At 39.0% G+C, this 24,285-nt stretch overlaps 1 protein-coding gene and 1 pseudogene across 1 annotated transcript; both read left to right on the top strand.

The window, feature by feature from the left end:
* The first annotated feature begins 359 nt into the window (after positions 1-359).
* On the top strand, positions 360-1,745 carry LOC119530574 (putative tripartite motif-containing protein 75). Its single transcript, XM_037831511.1, has one exon. The coding sequence runs from the start codon at positions 360-362 to the stop codon at positions 1,743-1,745; it is 1,386 nt and encodes a 461-aa protein (XP_037687439.1).
* Positions 1,746-9,863: 8,118 nt separating this feature from the next.
* On the top strand, positions 9,864-21,467 carry LOC119530573 (annotated as a pseudogene).
* Positions 21,468-24,285: the final 2,818 nt, after the last annotated feature.

Here is a 24,285-nt window from a genome sequence, read left to right as displayed (position 1 = left end):
TAAACTTCCTTTCAAGATGAGATATTTTCTATTCCACAGCAATGATTCATCAACTTGAAATGTGCTTCTCTCTGGGCCACCAGGATTCCATAGCTGGCCTTCTATTTGGTTGGGCCACTGAATAACAGAGGAGAAAATGACAAGAAGATCAGTAATTGGCTATGGCTTTTGGCTCCTCTTCAAAGCTTCTCTGGAATTGGAGAGCAGGAGGCAGAAGAACTCTTGGAGCAGCATCTTTCTCAGAAGTGACTTCCAGAAAGGAGAGTGAGGATCCAGGTCATTAGCTTCTCACTGTTCCCCTTTTCTGGAAACAATCCTTCCTGAAGGGAAGTCCCACGCGTGCCAACACTTGCTGCACAATGGCCTTTGCAGCCTCCCTCACTGACCTCCAAGCAGAGGCCAGCTGCCCCATCTGCCTGGATTTCCTGAGAGACCCAGTGACCATTGACTGCGGCCACAGCTTCTGTTGCTCCTGCATTGCCCAGTGCTGGGAAGATCTCCAGGACATCCTCCCCTGTCCCATCTGCCTCCACCACTGCCTTGACAGGGAGCTCAAGAGGAACACCCAGTTATCTCACATGACTGAACTTGTGAGGCAACTATCCACCAGGAGGGGCAAGAGGAAACAGCAGGAAAAGAAACCCCTGTGTGAGAAGCACAATCGGGTTGTGACCCTGTTCTGCCAGAAGGACCTGGAGCTGCTGTGTGCACAGTGCCGGGTCTCCTCTGACCATCGGGATCACCGCCTGATGTCCATAGAGCAGGCTGCAGCTACTCACAGGAAGAAGCTCAAAAGCTCCATGGAGCCCCTGAAGAAGGAAGTTGAGGATGCTGAAAAAGGTTTGGAAACACAAATCTCAGAATCTTTTAAATTGAAGATGAAGGTTGAAAAGCAGAGGCTCGAATTTTACTCTGACTTTGAACAAGTAATGAAGTTACTGGGAAAGGAGCAGGATGCCATTCTTCTGGGATTAATGATGGAAGAGGAGGATCTCCAAGAGAAACTCACTGAAAATAATATGCAAATTTCAGAGCATATTTCCACACTAAAAAATAAGCTCGATGAAATAACAGAAAAGTGTGTGCAGTCTAAACTGGAGTTACTGACAGATATTGACGGTATCTACAGAAGCTATGAAAACCTAAAAACCCCAGCTGTGTTTTCTTATGAATTAAAGAAAGAGAGTTGCTCTCTTCCTCCACAATATTTTGGCCTGCAGAAAATGATCAACATGTTTAAGGTAGATTTGACATTTGATCCTGAAACGGCACATCCCAATCTTATCTTGTCAGACAACAGAACAAGTGTGACCTATGGAAAGGAGGAACCAAACTTTCCATACAATCCAAAGAGATTTACTCTCCACCCAGCTGTACTAAGTTCTGAAGGATTCCACAGTGCCAGGCACTTCTGGCAGGTAGAAGTAAGAGGCACAGGTGAATGGTCCTTAGGGGTGTGTAAAGACTCTCTCCCTAGAAATGCCATTCCATCAGGAATGCCAAAGGATGGATGTTGGCAAATCCAACAGTGGACAAATACTTCTGCTACCCGCGATACAAGAGAACTCATACGGATTGGCATTTTTCTGGATTATGAGTTGGGAGAAGTTTCGTTTTATAATATGGATAAGCGATACCATATTTACACCTTCGCTGATACTTTTACAGAAAAAGTTAGACCTTATTTTTCTATTGGACCAACTACAAACTCTCTGACCATCAGCATAATCACAGATGAACAGTAAACAACCTGGAAGATGGCTCATATCTTGATCTATTTTATTACTATGTTGATGTGAGATTTTTAGGGTACTGGTAGTCGGCTAGTTTAATTTTGAGGGTCATTCTGCTTTCAAGAGTTGGATAGTTTGTCATTTGTCAATAAACACATGTAATTTGTGTACTTCATGTCAATAAATAATTATAATATGACAAATTTTGTACCTTCTGTATTTTGTTTGTATTGCCTATGTCACAGAAACGAGATGGAAATCAATGACAAAATAGGTGTGCATTTCCAAAAGGGAGGAATTCAGAATCACAGTGATTTTTCTTAACATTTTTGCTTTCTCAAAGCCAATAAATGCACTGAATCATAATTAGCAATTTCCTATATCTTTCCTCTATCAGTACCACTTTTTTGATATTCTCCAGAAGCTAATGCTTGGAACAATTGGAAGAGCTGTAATTTTCGAGTTCTTTTCCTCCTGTCATTGGACAAAGGGGAGTCAACAGAACACTGTGTGAGGGGGTCCCCACAATTGCCCTCAGGTCCAGTGATTTGCTAGAAGGACACGTGGATCTCAGCAATGCTCTTATACCTCAGTCATGCCTTGTTACATTGGAAGGATACAGACTAAAATGAGCAACAGAAAAAGGCTCACAGGACAGTTCCAAAGAGGCTGATCTGGTTTGCTAATGCTGCTGTTTTACAAAACAGCAGAAATGAATTGCCTTTTATAAAGGGGGTTTATTTGGTAATGATGTGACACTCTGAAGGCCATGAAAATGTCCAAATGAAGGCATCAAGACATGTATACCATCACCGGAGGAAGGCTAATGGCATCCGGAAAACCTCAGATAGCTGGGAAGGCACGTGGCTGGTGTCTGCTGATCCCAGGTTGTTTTCCAGCTCCACTGTCAGCTCCTGGCCATTCTTCAAAGCGTCTGTCTTAGCTGCAGCACCTTTCTGTCTGTGAACTTTTAACTGGACTCCAGTGATTCAATTAAGACCCACCGTGACTGGGTAGGGTAACACCTACATCGAAATTATCCAAGCAAAGTTCTCACCAACAGCTGATTGTGTCACATCTCCATGAAACACTCAATCAATGGATTCCAACCTAATCAACACTAATGCGTTAGCCCCTGCAAGGTTGCATCAAAGAACATGCCATTTTGTGGGACATAATACATCCAAAACAGCACAGAGACCAAGCATAGGATTCAGTGGCATCTAGTAGAGAGCACACAACCTTCCAGCAATAATGTGTAACAACATGCACAGAATATTTTCAAACAGGGCAGCTCACTCAAGCCTCCTTGTCAAGGGTTATAATTTTGGGTGTGCCAGGCAGACAGGTGTGGTCTGGGGCCCACTATCAAGAGCAAAAGACACTCCCACCCTGGGAAATTCCAGGGATGTGGAGGCTATCTCCCAGGAACACCAGCCAATTACTTACCATACTCTGCACATATCTGTTAAGATTTACTTTTAAAAAATATTTTTCTTCTCTACAATACTCAAAATCATCTACGTATATTTAAGGGCAAAATACAAGTTGCATATAATTAAGTAGCTACCATTTAAATCAGGATTATTTAATTAAAGTTGAAATTTTAACTTTTTGTGCTTCAATTAGATTTTTTTGTTTAATCATCTTAAATGTTCACAGCAGAGTCCTCTTAGTTTGTTGTCAGTACAATTCACAAGTCCACAAGTTATTCATATACTGTTTTCTTGCTTGCAGGACAGAAGATGAGACTTTGAGAAGCATTTCCTGTGGCCGGATTGGTGTTAGCCACAGTTCCTGTGAATGTTGCAGGCATTTAGTATTTAGTGTTGAGCACCACAACCTGAGTTACAGTGGCAACCCTGTTGTTTGTTTTTGGGAAATCTGCAATATTCCAGATATGGGTGGGCTTTTGCAATGGAGATTTGTTAGCTTATGTTCTAGTTTGCTAATGCTTCACTGAGGGATGGCCAATGGTGTCCAGAAAACGTCTGTTAGCTGGGAAGGCACGTGGCTGGCATCTGCTCCAAAGTTCTGGTTTCAAAATGGCTTTCTCCCAGGATGTTCCTCTCTAGGCTGCAGTTCCTCAAAAATGTCACTCTCAGTTGCACTTGGGGTATTTGTCCTCTCTTAGCTTCTCCGGAGCAAGAGTGTGCTTTCAACAGCCGTTTTCAAACTGTCTCTCATCTGGAGCTCCTGTGCTTTCTTCAAAGCATCCCTCTTGGCTGTAGCTCCTCTTCAAAATGTCACTCACAGCTGCACTGAGTTCCTTTTCTTTCAGTCAGCACGTTTATATGGCTCCACTGATCAAAGCCCACCCTGAATGGGTGGGGCCATGCCTCCATGGAAATATCCCATCAGTTATCATCTACAGTTGGGTGGGGCGCATCTCCATGCAAACAACCTAATCCAAACGTTCCAACTTAATCCCCACTATTATGTCTGCCCCACAAGACTGCATCAAAGAATATGGCTTTTTCTTGGGGACATAATACATTCAAACCGGCACAGCTTACAAATATACAATTCTAAGGCCATGAAAATGTCCCTATTAAGGCATGAAAAGGATGATACCTTCCCTGAAGACAGGCTGCTGTGATAATATGACTTGTACATTCAAAAGAAACTTTTCACTCCTGAAAGGAGAATGGATGCAAGGGAGCATGAGTGGAAGCTGAGGGATAATGCTGGCTTGGTCAAGGCTGGGCTTCTCTACTGGGTCCGTATCTCTCAGAAGATGGCAGGCTACCATATGGTGTACAGTAAAATCAATGAAGAGAAAAAGCAAGGAACAGAAGTTATTGAGCATCTCAGCATTTTATTAAATGAACTTCATTACTTCCCTTTTAGTACAGACTTTGATGTTCTCTCCTGAAAATGATTTTGTTTAAACTTTTTTATTTGAAATAATTACAGATTCCCACATTTGCAAAGTACTACAGAGAGGATATTTGTCCTACACACCCAGTTACCTGTATTACTTACCAATTCAATATCAAACCCAGGAAATTGTCATTGGTAAAATATGTGCATATGATTCTGTGCCAATTGTAACATGTACCTTTGTCTGAAAAACAACCAGGGTCAAACTGCAGCATCACAAATATCTCCTTTGAGCATCCCATTTATAGTCAGACCCACCTCTTTCCCACTATCATTCCTGTTCCCTGGGAAACACTTATAACTTATATATGTGAAATTCCCAGAATAACATCACCTGTGAATACTTCAGCATGTATCTCCTAAGAATAAGGAAATTTTCTATGGAAATACAGGGCACTGATTCAATTCAATAATCTTATGTTGATACATTACTGTTTTCTACTAAATGCTGCATATTCAAATATTTCCAATTATCCCAATACCATCACCTTTATAGTAATTTACCTAGCACCCCCTCATCCCAATCTATAGGAGAGTTTGGGTGGTTTTATATTAATTCTTCCTCTATGCTACATACACTTTCCAACCTTGTCTCACCCGCCAGGTTAGGATGGGGAATCAATGAATATTGGTAGTATTTAGTGCATCCACCTTTGACCCTGCAGAAAACACTCCTCTAAGAGCAGGAGTGATGTGCTGATTCTTTCTATTTGCTTCAAGTGATTTTGTGTTTTAACCGTTTCCTGAAGTGGGTAATATAAAGTTGAGCTCTTCTATTAGTGCCAGAAGTGATCTATTTCTTACCATTTTTACTTTGTGTTTATTTGTTTGGTTTGGGGAAGAGGTTTCAGAAGCCTACGTCTACACTGCTTTTTTTTCCTAGAAGTGAATTTACTTTTAGACGTTCAAAATTATTAAGTGGAAATATTAGATGCTGAGATTTATTCTTCTACTGCTAATAATTTTTTCTTAGATTATGAATAGCAAGAAAACACTTGAAATCAGGAAAACATCACCATGACTAAGAAATAAGATAAAATTTTATTGAACATCTTCTAGTTACTAAACATTAAGTTAGGTAATGACTTGCTCTAATTCATTCAAGTCTGACAAGCTGTTCAATATAGGTATTAATATACCCATTTTGATGATAAGGAAACTAAACCATAGAGAAGTTAAGCCCATGAAACACACTCGTGGAGCCAGGAGGTTGTAGAACTGGGATTGCTCCTCTTTCATTTCAAGGTTTACCACCCCAGCCCCACCTCACCCACCCCACCCTAACACCCTAGACCAGGGGAAGCAGCTCCACTGCAGAGCTCTCCACTCCCTTACCTTCTGGGAGGAGGCTGGTGTGGTGGTGAAGCTTTTAAAATCAACCTGCAATGAGTAGTGCTTGGCCTTACTTTCGCCTTCAATTTCCTCACAGGAATAATAACAGTAAGAATGTGAAACGTTTGATCAGTTGAGGCGCACAAGACACTGACCAGGCAGGGAGCAGCCACCCGCCCTCCTCAGGACCTCTCCACACCCTCCCCCCGCAACAGGGTCACGGAGCATGCGCGGACCTCGGACCCCTTGCCCGCCCACCGCCGCGGACTGGTCAGCTACCTTCCTGGTCAGGTGTGCGTCTTGCTGTTGCTTCTCACTTTTTCGGGGTGTTGGGGGCCTGGTTCCTGCGTCCCAGGTGCCTCTGAGGCTTCTGCACAAACTCGAGTCTGAAAGCCTGAGCCACCTGCTCCAGGTAAGGTGGGAGCTGGGAGAAGGGGCCAAAGAGGGTCTGGCAGGAGGTTTGGTTCAGCAGAGGCTCCTGAGCGCTGCTGTGCGCTCCAACCCGGGCTCGCGGCTTGTCCACGCCGGGTCTTCTCATACTCTTGGGAAAGTCTAGCGAAAAATTCAGGATTCCAGACCTCAGCTCTGACCCGTGGAATCGGAATGGAGTTGGTGGGCCAGCATTAAACAAACATTGTTATCTGAAAGATAGTTTGGGCAGTGGCCAAAGTGGGGGAGAGGGGACGTTTAAGTGGAATGTTGCCACCCCTTCTTGAGAACCTGTCATCTTACGTTGTCTGCACTATTCTGGCCGATTTATACACCTTTTTACCGAACAAGAATCTTAACAGGTAGGAATTATTTTAACTTCACAGATGAGCGGTTTTAGGCAGAAGCATGTTAAGAATCATTCAAGATGACGATGGTTGAAACTGAGAACTGGGAATCTACCATAGGTTGTATTTATTCATCAAATAGTTTTTGAGCACCTCCTATATGCCCAGCTCAAGAATAAGGGTTAGAGATACGATGATCAACAAAGCTAGAGACAGGCTCCCACCAAGAAACCTACTGTTTCCTGAGAGAGTTGTGCATGTTGGCTTATAATCACAAAAATAATAATTGTAAAATCATAACTGTCCTATATGATGTTAGGAAGTTTGAGAACTGCTTCCTTAAAGTAATAAAAGACCAGTGTTTAACGTTGGGATATAAAAGGATGATATTTGAGTTTAAAAGAAATACTTAGCAACAGTTGGGAATTGATTTGGAGGGAGCATTCTGCTTGGGGGCAGAAAAAATAGGAGGCTCAAACTGTGATCCAGGAGAGAGAGGAGGGTTGCCTGGATTTGGGTGGTGGCAGTGCCTTCAAACCTGTTCACTTCATGGCCTGATTTTGACAAGTAGGGAAGACTGATTTGTGTGTGTCAGGGGAAGGGGACGCAGTGATAATAGCTACCTGCAGTGAGTACCTATCGTGTTCCTGGTACTGTCTTTGAGTACATCTCCTCAAAGGAGTTTTTTTGTTCTGATTTTACAATTTTCCAGTTGTGTTCTACTTTTCTAGTCTCTGACAACCCCATGCACTCTTGCCCTCATCTCTATACATTCCCCTTCTTTCCCAGCCTCCTCAGAAATACCCATTTGAAAGTATAAAACTAAAGAATTGGAAGGGTGAGGTGGCAGTGTCATTTGATGACATAAGCCTTTGGGCAGGAGGGAGAGTGGTTTGTTAGAGGCAGAATGCTTTATATTATGTAGCTCTGTGTTAGAGCATTTTACAATTTGAATATAAAACATAAAAATTAAAGATTTATTTAGAAATTCTGAAATTGCTCTCCTGTGCCTCCAAAATTACTGTAGGAAATTTTCCTGCACCAGACTGTTGTAGTGAGCCTGTTGGAAATATTAATACCTTTCTTAGAGGTTGAGAAATTAGCACCTATATGAGACATGGCAACTTTTAGGTCAAGTATTAGTGTGTTTTAGTTGTAAGTATATGTGTAATGTATTTATGTAACATATGAAGTTCATGGTTATAAGTAGCGGGATTGGGCTAGATTTCTAAGAGGTCTTCATACTTGTGAGGTTTTATAAAGTATTCTTTCAATACATTTTATTGGACATGTGTGTTAAATGGCAGTCATTCTGACGTGTGTTACATTATTTTCTTACTTAATTATTATGGTTTTTTTCAACTTTCTGAAAAGAAAACTGAAGCTCTGAGAAATTTTCTCATTCAGCAAAGGTCATACAGCTAGTTAAGTGGCAGAGCTGGATGAAAACCCAGTTCTGTCAGGTAGTGCTACCTTCAATTTGCGTTATATCTGTTTTCCCTGTTTTAGTGCTGGAATCAAACTCCTGTTTTTTTCCCTTTTTTAGTTTATGGCATATGTTATCAAATATGAACAAGATACTGCGCTAACTCACTTTGTAGGTACAGAGGAATACACAAGATGCTGTGGGAATACAAAGAAGAGGCAGTACCATGGTTATGCCAGTTAATGTAATGTTGGATAAGACTGTTAAAATTCTTCACTCCACTTCAACAGCTATAATTGAGGATAATAGTTCCTAACTTATAGGTTTGTTTTTTTTTCCCCTGTGGGTTTAATTGAAGCAAGGACTGTCTGGAAGGCTCTTCGCATTGTACGTGATATGGAATTAACCTTTTGAGAGTGAGAGATTTCTCTTGGGCTCAGTGTCCAAAAGCAGCAGAACCCAACCTCAGGAAGCAGTGAGGAAATCTAGATTATCTAGGTAGAGAGTGACTGTGGAAAGGAAGGAGAGTATGACATCTCTTAAAAATTTGAAAATGTTAAATGCTTTAGGGGATCATAGCCAGAAGATGAAGACAATTAAGTATAAAAGGCCCTGAATGGTAGCATAAGGGTGATAAGCATCGTCTTGACTTATGGGATGATAACAGATTTAAATGAGGAGGAATATTTAATCAGTTTAAAAATTGAGGGTTTGAGGGACAAATTAAATTATCATCAAGAAGTAATAAGCAATTCTAGAATTTGGAACATTCTATAGGACAAGGAGGTGGGTAGTGGACACTATTCAAGATTGAAAGAGCTTTAAGAGAACCAAGAAGGAAATATGACGTGTGGACCTTCTTTGGACCTAGATTCAAAGAAATCTAAGGTTAATAGCTCCTTTTTGCTCAAGAACAGTGGGTATATATTATATACCATTTATGTGTTATCTTTATAGTAAGAAAGCAGTTACTATAGTCCCAGTTTTACAGTTCAAGAAAAAAGATACATCGGTTTTCCTAAAGATTCACAGTAAGTGAGCCATCATTCCAACCTAGAGTACACTAAATAACTTTGGTCCTTACATTGTGAATCACTGCCTCCTGTAGCATGTTGCTGTGATAACTTTTGCTGTATTCTGCAGGGGTAAGACACCAAGCAAGTCAAGCCTTGAATCTGGGAATTACCACATTTTCCAGACCAAATTCATGAGAATTTATAAATGTACAATTTCTGGAACTACTGTATTTTTCCTAATCTGCTGGTAGTAAAAGAAAGTCTGTGTAATAAAATAACTTGTTCGGTCAGAAACATAAAGCAAATTTCAAATGTCAAAACCACGCTCTTACTATTACTGTCGATGTCTTTGTTCAGGTATGAGGAGGAAGAGCGGAGAAGAAAGTGTCAGGCACTGAGGAGAACGAGAAAGTATTCATGGTTAAGGAGTTTGCAAGCTTGATGGAGGAACTGTTGATTTGATGAAAATTGACTGTGAGTGGGTACCCTCCAAATCAACCAGGAAAATTCCCTGTCGCTAGGTTGAAGATTTCAAACTTACAGAAAAATTGAGAGGAAGTACATTAAGTATCATATATGTTTTGCCTGGTTTCCCCAATTGTTAATGTTTTACCACATTTGCTTTTATCTAGTTATATGTACTTTTATGTATAAATTTTTTTGTTGAACCTTCTAAAAGTGAGCTGAAGACATCAAAATGGTTCACTTCTTATGCTTTAGTAAGTATCTCCTAAGAGAAGGACATTTTACTTCTTACCTATGATAATGTTGTTGTACCCAATTTTGGACTGATACAGTGTTATATAATATATGTTATATAATAATATATATTATATGAGGAATATAAAATTCTGATATTTGTCCCAGAAATATTTTTTAGTTTTTATTTCATTTTATGCCCCACAACTTGAATTAGATTAATCATCTTCTTATGGTTAGATTGAGGTTAAACTTTTTTGAAAAGAACATTATACAGGCAGTGTTGTGTGCTTACTGTTATATCATGTCAGGAGCCAGTTAAGGTTAGTTTGTCCTATATTGTGGTGGTGGTTGTTATTATTATTATTATTTTAATAAGTAACCTATGGTGTGAATCTTTGTGAGTCTTCCATTTCTTTAAGAATTAACATCTTATGATTTTCACATTTATTAGTGATTCTTGTGTGAGTTTTTAAATACATTAGTGGTTGTGAAATCAGAGTTTTGAGTTAATGTGTTTTCTCACCTACAGGAAGGATTCCTCGTCCTGGACCAGTGGCTGTTTCCTTGGAGAGGAAAGCCAGGAAACTTGACTTTGGATTATTGTGAGGGAGGAACAGCAGTGCAGTCAATGTGTGCTAATATGCAATAGGCTGCAGGCTGCGGAGTTCTGGCTGCAGGCTCTGGAGCTAAGGGCCAGGGAGCTAAACAAGTCTTTAGAAGCTGCCATCAACATGTCAAGCCAGTGAAACTAAAAGCTGATCAGTCCGCAGGGTCTGGGGAGGGTATCTACTTCTTATTGGATCTTGATCTCTAGAAAGCCAGGCAGTTCCTTACCTTCCTACCTTTGTTCGTAGCTCAGTGGAATTTGTGACAACTCTGTCAGATCTCTAAGCAGGGGCTAGCTATTCCATCTGTTTAGACTATTTAAAAGACCAGTGACCATTGACTGTGGGCATAACTTCTGTCACGCCTGCATCACTGTGTCCTGGAAGAATCTAGATGATAACTTTCCCTGCCCTTTTTGCCACTTTTGCTGTCCAGAAAGGAAATTTCAGAGCAATCCTCAGCTGGGGAATTTGACTGAAATTTCTAAACTAGAAGAAGCAAATCAGAAGAAGCAAGAGGAAGAGACAGGAAGAGAAACTTGTATATGAGAAGCACAATCAGGTTCTGACCTTTTTCTGTCAAAAGGACCTAGAGGTTTTATGTGCCCACTGCAGTTTCTCCATTGAATACCAGCATCACTTCATTTGGCTCATAAAGGAAGCTGCTTCCTATCACAGGGAAAGTTTGAAACTTTATATTGAGTCCCGGAAGGAGAAAGTGGAACAAACTGAAACAAGAAAGTCATTGGAACTGAAGAAGAAGGTAAAATATAGGAGAGAAGAAATCAAGTCTGAAATTGAGCAGCTTATGTTGTTTCTCCAAAGTAAGTAAGAGACTGTTCTTAGGCAGTTACAAGATGAAGAGATGAATATTTTAACAAAACTAAATGAAAATGTAATACATTTTTTGATGATATTTCCACATTAAAATGTCTATTAAAGGAGATAGCAGACAAACGTGTGCAGCCAGACCTGGAACTACTGACAGATGTGATGTGTTTTTACCACAGGTATAAAAACTTAAAACGCGCTGAGCCTTTTCCATTCAGATTAAAGGAATATGGATATTGCCCTCCTCCACAATGTTCTGGCCTGAACAGAATTATCAAGCTATTTCAAGTAGCTGTAATTCTAGATCCTGGAACCACTGCACTGTGTAATCATTGGTGCAATAGCTACTGTGGTGCCTCAGTTTCCCCATCTGTAAAATGGGTCCCCATAGCCATTGCTGGGATGCTTTGGGATTTCAAGGGCGAGAGGCCAGGGCACAAGCACAAGTGCTTGTTTGCCAAGTCACACTAGAAACTGCTTTTTATACATTTTATAGAAGGATCACTTTAGAAACAAGCCTATTTCCTCCAGTCAGTATTTTTTTTTAAGTTCAGTTTTATTGAAATATATTCACATACCATACAGTCATCCATGGTATACAATCAACTGTTCACAGTATGATCATATAGTTATGCATTCATCACCACAATCTATTTCTGAACATTTCCCTTACATCAGAAAGAATCAGAATAAGAATAAAATATAAAAGTGGAAAAAGAACACCCAAACCATCCCCCCCATCCCCCCCATTTGTGATTTAGTTTTTATCCCCATTTTTCTACTCATCCATCCATACACTGGGTAAAGGGGGTGTGATCCACAAGGTTTTCACAATCACACTGTCACCCCTTGCAATCTACATTATTATATAATCGTCTTCAGGAGTCCAGACTGCTGGGTTGGAGTTTGGTAGTTTCAGGCATTTACTTCTAGCTATTCCAATACATTAAAACCTAAGAGGTGTTATCTATATGGTGCATAAGAATGTCCACCAGAGTGACCTCTCGACTCCATTTGAAATCTCTCAGCCACTGAAACTATTTCGTCTCATTTTGCATCCCCCTTTTGGTCAAGAAAATACTCTCAGTCCCGTGATGCCGGGTCCAGATTCATCCCCGGGAGTCATTCCGTGCATTGCCAGGGAGATTTACACCCCCCTCCAATGAGTTTTAATGAATCACATGCTACCCTACCAGTTCAGGGTTGGAATTTTCTAATAAATCTTTTTTGATACTAAAAACAAACCAACAACAAAACCCCGAAAACTGTGTGATATGGAAACACAATGCAAAACTGTCCTCATAACCTAAGGAGATTTTAATTCTCCACAGCTGTTCTAGGTTCTAAGGGATGTAATTCTGGCAGGCAGTACTGGGAGTAGAAGTGAAGGACAAGCGTGAATGGATCACAAGTGTTTGTAAAGATTCCCTTCCCAGAAGAAGAAAGAGCCAGAGTTAACAGATTTTAGTACAGGATGGATTACAGCGAATTGGACGATATAGTCAGAGTAATTATATTACATTGGATCCTAAGAAAATTAATCTTCTTTCAAAAGTAATACCAACTAAGATTGGTATTTTTTTAGACTTATTTCTATACTGGAACTGACTCAAAACCTCTTAAAACCTGTACAACAACAGTTTGTGAATGATGAACTATTCTAAGACTTTGGTTTCTTCTTTTTTTTCTCACTTAGTGGACATAAATAAGTCAGTGAATCTAATCTCAACAATTGAGTAATTTTTTTGTTTGTTTTCTGCTTATACTAGAGTAGTTTTCATTTCAGTTTCTGCAACTCCTGAAAAGTGTGGTTTTTAGGAATAATGCCTGTGGATCATGTGTCTCCTGGTTTCTTTGGAGAGAGCATTGCTGGACCTTCATCCTCAGTGGATAATGCCAAATTGTTCTCCAAAGTGCTTGTGTCCAATTACATTCCCACCTACAGTGTATAAATGTTCTAATTGCTTTACATCCTCAGCAATACCTGATATTTTTAATATTTTCTAATTTGAGAGATGTTAAAAGTTATTTCAGTGTGTTTTTAGTTATTTCCATGATATTTACTAGAGTGAGTATATTTTCATATGTTTAACAATTGTTCCTGTTTTCTTCTCTATGAAATACATGTCCTTATTTCCCCCCCCTGTTTTTCTATTTGTCTCTTCATCTCGATTTCTAGGACCTCTATATATTTTCTGCATTCTAATCCTTTGGCCATTGTGTTCATTGTTGGTATGTTCTCCAGTTTTGAATTTCTTTTCACTCTTACTGTGGTGTCTTGAAGTTCTTGAGTTCTATATATAGCTGATTATATCAGTCTTTCCTTTTATGATTTAGATTTTTTTTTTTAAGAAATCTTATCCTACACCAAAGCCAGTCCAGTATTCCACATGGGCTCCTAAATGTTTTAATCTACTTGGAATTCATTCTTTGTTTGGTGATAAGATGGAGTCTGTCTATATATTTGATTAAATTAATTTGATTTACTGAAAGATGCATCATTTCCTCTACCATTTCATTGGTCTCTTGTTCTATCCCTGGCTTATACACACTGTTAAATATTATTGCTCTCTCATTCTTCATATCTGGGGAAACAATGATTACTTCTTCAGAATTACCTTGGCAGTTCTGGCCTTCTTATTCTTCCGTGTAAATTTTAGAATCAGTTTGTAAAATTACTTTAAACATCATAACCATAGGGACTTTATTTGGAATTGTGTTGAGTTACAAACCATATTGAAGAAAATTGACACCCTTATAGAGTTGCTTAATCCTTGAGCATAGTATAATCTTTCCCTCAATTGAAGTCCCCTTTAATACCTTACATGGTGCCCATCAGTGGTCCTTAGTGCAACTAAACATTCAGACTCACAAGACTACCATAGCGCCCACTTGGCATTGGGATTATTCAGAATGATATTAGACAGGAAGCTGTTTGCTTCAGATATTTCTTTTCCATGGAATCCTTGCAATAATCCACAGAGTTGTCCAAGAGCTCTTCTGCTGGCCCCCCTGTGAGATGATAGTGCAAGTGAGTGACCAACCTGGCTGAAAAGATTCATGTCTCAGGAGGCAGCAATCTTGTTAACTTCTTTGAAGGTAGGAGGGCTCCATGGACTGGAAGGGGCCTTCTGAAGTGGTCTCTGGAGAAACAGCAAACAGGGTTTTGGAGCTGTTTGAATTTGATAGTTTTGGAACCAGTTTCCTCTTTACAATGGAAAAAAAAACCTACCTCATCAGGTGGATTAAATATTAAATGCCCACAGCTCCTACCCTCAGCAGCAATCCCAAGACTTCAAGGCTAGCCTTCCTTCCCTTGTTTCCATTAAACTCAACCCGGCTAAGCATCTTGTGCCTAAGGACAGTTCGCTTGATTTTTTTTCTCATGATGGGGGAATTAACTCAGAGGCTAGGATTTTTTAAATCTAGTTTTAATATTTCAGTTATTCATGTTAATTGCTAACAAGATTTACTAGAAATAACCATTGCTGTATAACTATCTCTGCCAGCTTTTCAGAAGCAACTCTTCTGACTCTTCATTAAGTAATTACTTAGAGTCACTAACATGCTCAGTGATACTTTTGATTTTCCAGTTTGAGGTATTATTTGATGTCCTGTTTTGTAAGATGGTAATTTAAGGCATTCATGGTCTTGTGTCTTCCTCCCAATGTAATTTTCATTTTTGCTTAGAGTATTTTCTTATGCTTACATGAGTCTGTCTGCCATTCACTTCTGAACTGTGTATTATGCAGTGATTGTGATTTTTTGCTTTTCCACAATTTTATTTTCCTATAGTTAATAATTGTGTTATTTTTTCATTTGATTTGTTTTTCATGCACTTATCCTTTTCATCCCCAGTTGTTTCTTTGGTTATCTAAATCTCTCCATTTGATCTTCCAGACGACTCTTAAGGAGCCCTCTGACCTGTTTGAATGCAGTCAGGTTGTTCACAAGCCACGTGTCCGGGTATCACTGTGGGGATTCTCTTGGCATCTTTTGGTATGTTTTTCTGTTTCCACTTATTTTTCCATGTGGAAAATGGAAAATGGAGGTTAGTGTTTTGTTTTGATGTAGCACATCTTTCAGTAGCTCTCTGAGAAAGAATGCATGGGAAATAGACCTTGAATATCTGAAAATGACTTTAGCCTACCCAGATAATTAAAAAGTTCTTTAGAATTCTAGAATTCTACAGAATTTTGTTTTGAAATAATTTACCCTTATATGTATTTTTTACAGATTTAAAATTGTGAAATGTTATGCTGTCTGGAATGTATTTTAAAATGCATTAGCATAGACAATGTGCTGTAAGTATGGGTTTTAATCTGTACTTATACAGAGTTGGTCAGTTGTCCTAATCAGGAATTCACAAGGACAGTTAGCTGTTTAGATTATACTGCAGTCTATTAAGTGTGCAATAGCACTATGCCAAAGAAAACCAATGTACATAGCTTAATTTAAAGTATTTTATTGATAAAAAGTGCCAGCCATCATCTGAGTCTTCAGCAAGTTGTAGTAATTTGCTGATGGAGGGTCTTGCCTGATTATTGGTGACTGATCAGGGTGGTGGTTGCTGAATGTTAAGGTGGCTGTGGCAATTTCTTAAATAAGGCAACAGTAAAGTTTGCTGCATCGATTAACCCTTCCTTTCATGAACGATTTCTCTGTAACATGTGATGCTGTTTGATAGCATTTTACCCACAATAGAACTTCTTTTAAAATTGGAGTCAATCTTCTCAAACCTTGCCACTGCTATATCAACTAAGTTGCTATGTTATTCTAAATCCTTTTGTCGTTTCAGCAATATTCAAAGTGTCTCACCAGGAGTAGATTCCATCTCAAGAAGCCACTTACTTTGCTTATTGTAGAAAGCAACTCCTCATCTGTTCACTTTGCTGTCATTCAGTCACATCTTCAGGCTCCACTTCTAATTCTCTTGCAATTTCTACTTTATGTGCAGTTACTTCCTCCACTGAAGTCTTTAAGCTCTCAAAGTTATCTGTGACGGTTGGAATCAACTTCTTCTGACTGTTAATATTTTTTATCTTCTCCCATGAATCATGAATGTTCTTAATGGATTGAGAGTGGTGGATACTTTCCAGAAGGTTTTCAATTGAATTTGCTCGGATCTATAGAAGAATTACTATCTTTGGCAGTCACAGCCTTATTGACATGTATTTCTTAGATGATTGGACTTGGAAGTCAAAATTACTCTTTGATCCATGGGCTATAGAATGGATGTTATTAGCAGGCATGAAACAACATTAATTTTCTATATCTCCATCATAGCCATTGGTGACCAGGCCTGAGGAGAGAGAGAGAAAAGGGGAATGGCCAGTTGGTGGAGCAGTCAGAACACATACAATACTCATTGACTAAGTTTGCCATCTTATATGGGTGCAGATCATGGTGCCCCAAAACAATTACAATAGTATCATCAAAGATACTATCTGATCATAGATAACCAAAACAGATATCATAATAACGAAAAATTTGAAATATTGTGAGAAATACCAAAATGTGAGACAGAGACACAAAGTGAGCTCATGCTATAAGAAAAGTGGTGCTGACAGACTTGCTTGACTCAGAGTTAACACAAACCTTCAATTTTAAAAAATAAATTATCTGTGAAGTGCAATAAAGTGAAGCACAGTAAGATGAGGTGTGCTTGTACAGTGTGTGCCTGCTAAGTAAATGACTTCAAAATGTGTATATATTCAGCAGAATTTTGACTGAGACTTGTTTTTATTGTTACCTGCTAATGAGTAACTAACTTCCACTTACCTGAAACTATTAATAGCTATTTTTACTATTAAGAAGAGTAATTATTGTGCAGAAACAGTCTGTTTAGGTCCTTTCATAGTAAAATAAATAGTAAATGATTAAACAGTATAAATAATGTATGTGTATAGTTTAAAGGAAAGTATTAACATACCAGAGTATCCATTATTCAATTTAAGAAATAATCATGACTTGTTATTTAAAAATCCCTCTGGGCACCTCTCCAGTTGTATCCCATTCCCTTCACTGACCTAAAGGTAATCACTGTTCTGAAATTCATATTTCATCACTTGTTTACTGTTATTTATAGTTTTGATCACATTATGCTTATATTTTGGTTAGTTTTGCCTGGTTTTGGCCTTAAAAAAAGTAGAATCATAGAGTAGGTATTTCTCTGACTTACTAGTTCTCTGACTATTATGTTTTTGAGATTCTTTCACATTGCTACCTGTAGCTTTGTTCAGTTTTTTTTTCATTGCTGCATACTTTATTAAAATGTAATTTTATTGAAATATGTTCACATACCATACAGTCATCCAAAGTGTATAACAATTGTTCACAGTTTCATTATACAATTGGGCATTCATCTCCACAGTCAATTTTTGAACATTTTTATCACTCCAAAAAATAAAACTGAAAATAAGAAAATAAAAGTAAAAGAATATTTAGAGCATCCCATACCCCTTCTCTCCCCCTCATTTACTTTTTTTAAATTGAAATGTATTCACAACTGTAAATGTAAAATGTAAAACAGTTGTTCACAGTACCATCATATGGTTGTGCATTCATCACCACAGTCAATTTTTGAACATTTTCTTTACTCCAAAAAGTAAAATAAGAATAAAAATAAAAGTAAAGAGAACACTCAAAACATCCCATATCCCCCTTCTCCCTATTACTCATTTACTTTTTGTCCCCATTTTTTCTACTCATTTGTCCATACACTGGGTAACGAGAGTGTGAGCCATAAGGTTAATCACAATCACATGGTGACACCATATAAGCTATATAGTTATACAATTTCCTTCAAGAATCAAAGATACTGGATTGCAATTCAACAATTTCAAATATTTCAAATATTTCCTTCTAGCTATTCTAATAAACTAAAAAGTAAAAAGGGATATCTGTATAACACATAAGAGTTACCTCCAGAATGACCTCTCAACTCCATTTGAAATCTGTCAGCCATTGAAACTTTATTTTGTTTCAATTCTCCTCCCCTTTTTGGTGCAAAAATCTTTCTTAATCACACGATGCAGGGTCCAGGCTCATTCTGGGGAGTCACCCTCCATGTTGTCAGGGAGATTTATACCCCTGGGAGTCATGTCCCAAGTAGGGGGGAGTGTGGTGAATTTACCTGCTGGGTTGGCTTAGAGAGGCCACATCTGAGTAACAAAAGAGGCCCTCTGGGGGTGAATCTTTGGCACAATTATGAGTAGGATTAGCCTCTCCTTTGTGTGATCAAGGTTTGTAAGTGCAGGCCCCAAGATCGAGGGCTTGGCCTACTAAGCTGGTTGTCCCCAATGCTTCCGCAGATACCAAGAATTCCCCAGCTGGGGAAGTTTGATATTTCCACATTTTCCACCATCCCTCAAGGGGGCTTTGCAAATACTTTTTATTCTTTGCCCAAATTACTCTGAGTTTTATCGGAGCTTCATGTTAACCTGTACAAACATCAAGGTCTCACTCCCTAGTCAAGGTTCTGTGTAATTATGGCATTTGAGTAAGCTGATCATACAATTTAAGCTATATAGTGTGCTAAAGAAAATATAGATTTTGAACCCTGTACACATCTCTTCCTTTGGTCACACACAGAAGTCAAAATTTTAAAAAATGGTTAGTATCATCCTCTACCCTTTAGTCTTATCCACCCTAATCTCAATCAAGTCTGTTTTGTTTATATCTCCAATTGCACTGTAATCTCCTTTTCAGCCTCTTTAACAGTTGATTCATGGGGCAATACTGACACTCACAGCTGCCTAACTCTGGCTCTGAGTCCCAGGCGCCACACAGATACCTGGAGCTCCAGGGAACAACCGCATTACACAAACCACTCAGAATCTCAAAATTTAGAAATAACTATTACAACTCATGAATAAATGTGCCTGATGTATGAGCCTACAATCTAGGAAGCTTTACTTAAGCCTTCCTCTTATAGCCCATGCTCCCAGATTCAATTCTCAGAGTTTACACATTGTTGTTAGTCTGTATTGCTGTATAATGTTTCCCTTTTCATTTCTGGTTTATTTCCCTCAACCTACTGTCCTCACTATCCATTCTCTTTGCTGCATCCCTCATAACTTCATTCTTTCTTGCTGCTCCCTCATGCGAAAACATTCATGTGTTTGTACATTAATCACACACATTGACCACTCTAAGTTGCACTAAGTTATACAGTCCCGGTCTTTAACTTCTGTCTTTCCTTCTGGTGTCATACAGACCTTTAACCTTCCTCTTTCAACCATATTCACAATCATCTTTTTTCAGTGTACTTACAATATTGTGTTACCATCACATGATATTGTGCTATCCATTTCTATATCTACATAATCAATCCTCTAGAACATTCTGTCTCCTTCAACATCAAATGTCCAATCTCTACCCTCTTTCCATCGCCTAATATCTTCATTTCTACCTTCTTCTCCAAACTTCTCTCTTCTGTCTTTTACCATCTGTCTGTAGCACTCTCTTTAGTGTTTCCAGAAGAGGAGGTCTCCTGTTGACAAATACTTTCAGTGTCTGTTTATCTGTAAATATTTTAAACTCTCCCTCATTTTTGAAGGACAGTTTTGCCAGATATAGGATTTTTGGTTGGCAGTTTTTCTCTTTCATTGTCTTGAATATGTCAAACCACTGTCTTCTCGCCTCCTTGGTTTCTGCTGAGAGGTCCGCACTTAGTCTTATCCAACTTTCCTTCTATGTGATGGATTGCTTTTCTATTGCTACTTTCAGAATTCTCTCTTTGTCTTTGACACTTGAAAACCTGACTAGTAACTGTCTTGGAGTAGGTCTCTTTGGATCAATTCTGTTTGGGGTACACTGGGCTTCTTGGAACTGTATTTTTATGTCTTTCATAAGAGATGGGAAATTTCCATTGATTATTTCCTCTATTATTCCTTCTGCCACTTTCTACTTCTCTTCTCCTTCTGGGACACCTGTAATATGTATATTCATGTGCTTTGTGTTGTCCTTCACTTCCTGGATCATGCTCATATTTTTCCATTCTTTTCCTTATTTGTTCCTTTGTGTGCAGGATTTTAGATGTCCTGTCCTCCATCTCACTGACTTTTCTGTCTCTCTGAGTCTGCTGTTGCATGTCACCAGTGTGTTTTTTATCTCTTCTATTGTGCTTTCTTTCCGTAAGTTCTGCCGTTTGATTCCTGAAGCTTATGAATTCTTCTTTATGGTCACCCATGTCTTCTTTTATCCTTTATTTCTTTTGTCATGTTCTCTCTCACCTAGATTCAGTTTAAAAGATTTGTTTGAACATCTATTATTAGTTGTTTCTACTGCTGAATGTCAGTTAAAATGTTAGTTTCTTCCTTTGACTGGGCCATATCTTCTGGTTGCCTGATGTGGCTCGTGATTTTCTGCAGTTGTCACATGTGATTTCCTGATTGGTTTATTCTGGAGGTTGTTTTCTCTTTTGCATAAGGTTTTCTTCTTGGTTGACTTTGATCTCTATCTTTTCTTTGTTTCTTTCCCTGGCCAGTTATTAGATTGACTCTGACCCCATCTTCTCCCCAGAGTCAGGTGCCCACTGTGGCCTGCCACAGGGAGAGGAGGTAGGCAGTGGGCACCCCAGCAAGTAAACTGTGTGTGGTAATACAATTCTGCTGAGTTCCAGTGTTGCTCTGCTTTCCACCAGGGCATTACCTGGGTTTGTCTGGGTCTTTAACAATTTGGTCTTCGCTATTTTTTTAGCCAAGGCAGGGCTGGGTTTCCCTACAGGGGGTATAGACTGTCCAGCAGATGGTGTGGTTGGTAACTTAATTGTCCTCAGAGGCTGTTCTGCCTTGGAGCACAAAGCAGAGCCAGGCCAAATCTGTGGGACCCCTATACCCTTGCTCGAAGTGAAGCTCTATCCACAGCAGAGCTCTCCCCCAAACTGAACCAGCACTCCAGCTATCCCCAAGGCAAGGAGATGGCTGCCAGCTGCCGCCTCTCTGTGGCAAAGTATGCCTTCAGCAGATCCAGCACTCCAGCTGTTTCCAAGGCAAGGAAATGGCAGCTGCCAGCTGCTGCCTCTCTCTCGAGGTTGGAGGAAGGGATTTTGGATCCAGGTCTAGGAATGCATCTCTCTCTGCATTTTCTCATTCTCTTTGTCCCTTAGTGATCTGGGAATTGAAATGTCCTCCCCTGTCCACCGGGTCTTCAAAGAGTGAGGGTATTTTTCACTGGTGTGAGGCTGTAAGATCTGTGTCCCCGGTGGGAGGGATCACATCTTCTGTTTCTGTGCCTTTCCTGCATGCAGACTTAGTGACAGAGAAGGGAGATGACTGGCTGGTCTGTGACACAAAATTCCTACCTGTTATTTCTTCTCTTTCTTCAGTTCAGCATTTGTTGGGTCTTACTCCAGTCTATATCTTCCTTCAGAGTTTTAAATAATTCAGAATTGTCCTTCATTCTGTTGAATCCCTGGAGAGAATTTTTCAGTAGCTGTTTATGTTGCCATATTGATGACATCACCATCCCATTGCTGCATAGTTTTCATTGTATAACCATAATAATTTATATATTCATTCTTGAGTTTCTACAGTTAATGAAAGTATGTCTAATATCTTCCTTTTCCAGAGAGAAACATCTTTCTCTAATTGTCCACTTAACCAGCTATATTGGAAGGAAGCAATCATTAGTTTCTTATTGAAAGGACCATGGAGAGTAGTTTGCTAATTTGAAAGAAATAAGTGCTAATTGCTTTGAAGGAAAAACAAAGCAGAGAAGTGGGATAGGGGCTACCAATTTTAAATTCACTGGTTAGGGAAGGCCTCATTTAGAGGCGGCACATGAGGCAAGTGCTGAAGAAGCTATGCAGATATCAAATAGAAGACTATTCTAGGCAGAGGGAATAGAAAGTGAAAGACATGTAGAGGATTTATATCTGGGCTCCAAGAAGAGCAAGAAATTGAGAGTGGCTGGAGCAGAGTAATCAAGCTTGAAAAGTGATAGGAAATTAGATCAAGAAGGAGCAGGTGCCCAGATTGTGTATTGTCTGGGATACCATTGCAATGACCACTAAGTTAGATGGGAAACCACTGGTGGGATTTGATCAGAGGAATGGCATGATATTTATGTTTTAAAAGGATCACTCTGGCTGCTGCATTGAGAATGGACCGTAAGGGGCAAAGTTAGAACCAAGGAGACAAATTAGGCATGATTCAGGAAAGAAAAATTGATGGCTTGGACCAGGGTAGGAGTGGTAAGAAATAGTCATATTTTGGTTTTATTGTATGTGGTCTTGCTTATGAAAAAAAACATATTGAGATTTTTGTCCAAGAACAAACCAAAATGGTCCTGTCTTTGTACATTCACAAGTGGCAGCCTTTGAAATCCTGTTTAGCCTTCTGCCTGTCAATGAGCAATTGAGGAAAGCCCACAGCCTGCAGCCAGTCACAGCTCAGCCATTTCTCCTTCTTACCGAAGACCAACCTCAGTGGCTCCCTTAGTCAGGAAAACAGCACCAGTTGAAAGGCTGTTGAAAAATCTACAAAACATCCCTGCCTTGGCCTGCCCTTGCCAATTTCTGGCTAAGCAACATTCCCCACCAGTCTTGTATCCCAAGAAATCATCACTATAATATTCTTTTCCCCATTTTCCCCACATCACCAGGCTTATTCCAAATTGCTCCCCTCTACCCTTTTCTCATCACCCAGACTAAAGAAATGGGGCAGTGGAAGGAGCATGCATTTGAAATCCTACCCCAATTTGGTCTTCTGTGCCAGTTTTCAGTTTGTTGCCTCTCAGTTTTATCTTTTCATTGAATCTGCTTTGTTTTCATTAATTTTCTATTTCCTATTTTTAATTTTATTGATTATACCATTTATAAATATATATATATAATATATATATAGTTTTCATTAATTTTCTATTTCCTATTTTTAATTTTATTGATTATACCATTTATAAATATATATATATATATATGTATATATATATAATTTTATTGAGATTGTTCACATACCATACAACTATCCAAAGATCCAAAGGGTACAATCAGTTGCCCAAGGTACCATCATACAGCTGTGCATCCATCAACACAATTAATTTTTTTTCAATTTTTAGATCATTTTCATTACTCCATAAAAGAAATAAAGACAGAGAAAGGAAACTCAAATCCTCCCAAACCCCTAAGCACCACCCCATTATTGATTCATAGTTTTGGTATAGTACATTTGTTACCGTTGATGAAAGAATGTTAAAATACTACTAACTGTAGTATGTAGTTTGCAATAGGTATATATATATTTTCCTATATGACTCTCTATTATTGACTTCTAGTTATAGTGTCATGTAGTTTTTCTAGTTCCTGAGAGAGATTTCTAATATTTGTATAGTTAATCATGGACATTGTCTAGCACAAGATTCACTGTTTTATACATTCTCATCTTTTAACCTCCAACTTTTCTTCTGGTGACATATGTGACTCTGAGCTTACCCTTTCCACCACCTTCACACAGCTTTCAGCAATGTTAGTTTTTCTCAAAACATGCTACCATCACCCTCTGTCCATTTCCAAATGTTTAAGTTCATCCTAGGTGAATATTTTGCTCATAATAAGCAACCGCTCTCCCTTCTTTAGCTCTGCTCTATATCCTGGTAACATATTTCATGTCTATGAGTTTATGTATTATAATTAGTTCATATCAGTGAGGCCCTGCAATATTTGCCTTTATATGTCTGTCTAGTAGCAAACTAGAACACTTGGTTTGTGGTTTTTCTCTTTCAGTTTCTTAAACATATCACCCCATTTCCTTCTTGCCTCCATGGTTTCCACTGAGAAATCCACACATAGTCTTATCAAGCTTCCTTTGTATGTGATGGATCACTATTCTCTTGCTGCTTTCAGATTTCTCTCTTTATCTTTGATGTTTCATAATCTGATTATTAAGTGTCTTGGCGTAGGCCTATTCCAGTCTGTTCTGTTTGGTGTATGCTGCATGTCTTGGATCCATAATTTTATGTCTTTCATAAGAGATGGGAAAT

Source organism: Choloepus didactylus, chromosome 3, assembly GCF_015220235.1.
Source record: "Choloepus didactylus isolate mChoDid1 chromosome 3, mChoDid1.pri, whole genome shotgun sequence".
Taxonomy (NCBI): Eukaryota; Metazoa; Chordata; class Mammalia; order Pilosa; family Megalonychidae; genus Choloepus; species Choloepus didactylus.
The sequence above is the reverse complement of the archived record's forward strand: the minus strand, read 5'-3'. Positions and strand labels throughout refer to the sequence as shown.

Excerpts from the sequence above, each read along its gene's own strand:
- LOC119530574 (XM_037831511.1), top strand. The coding sequence starts at position 360 with ATGGCCTTTGCAGCCTCCCTCACTGACCTCCAAGCAGAGGCCAGCTGC.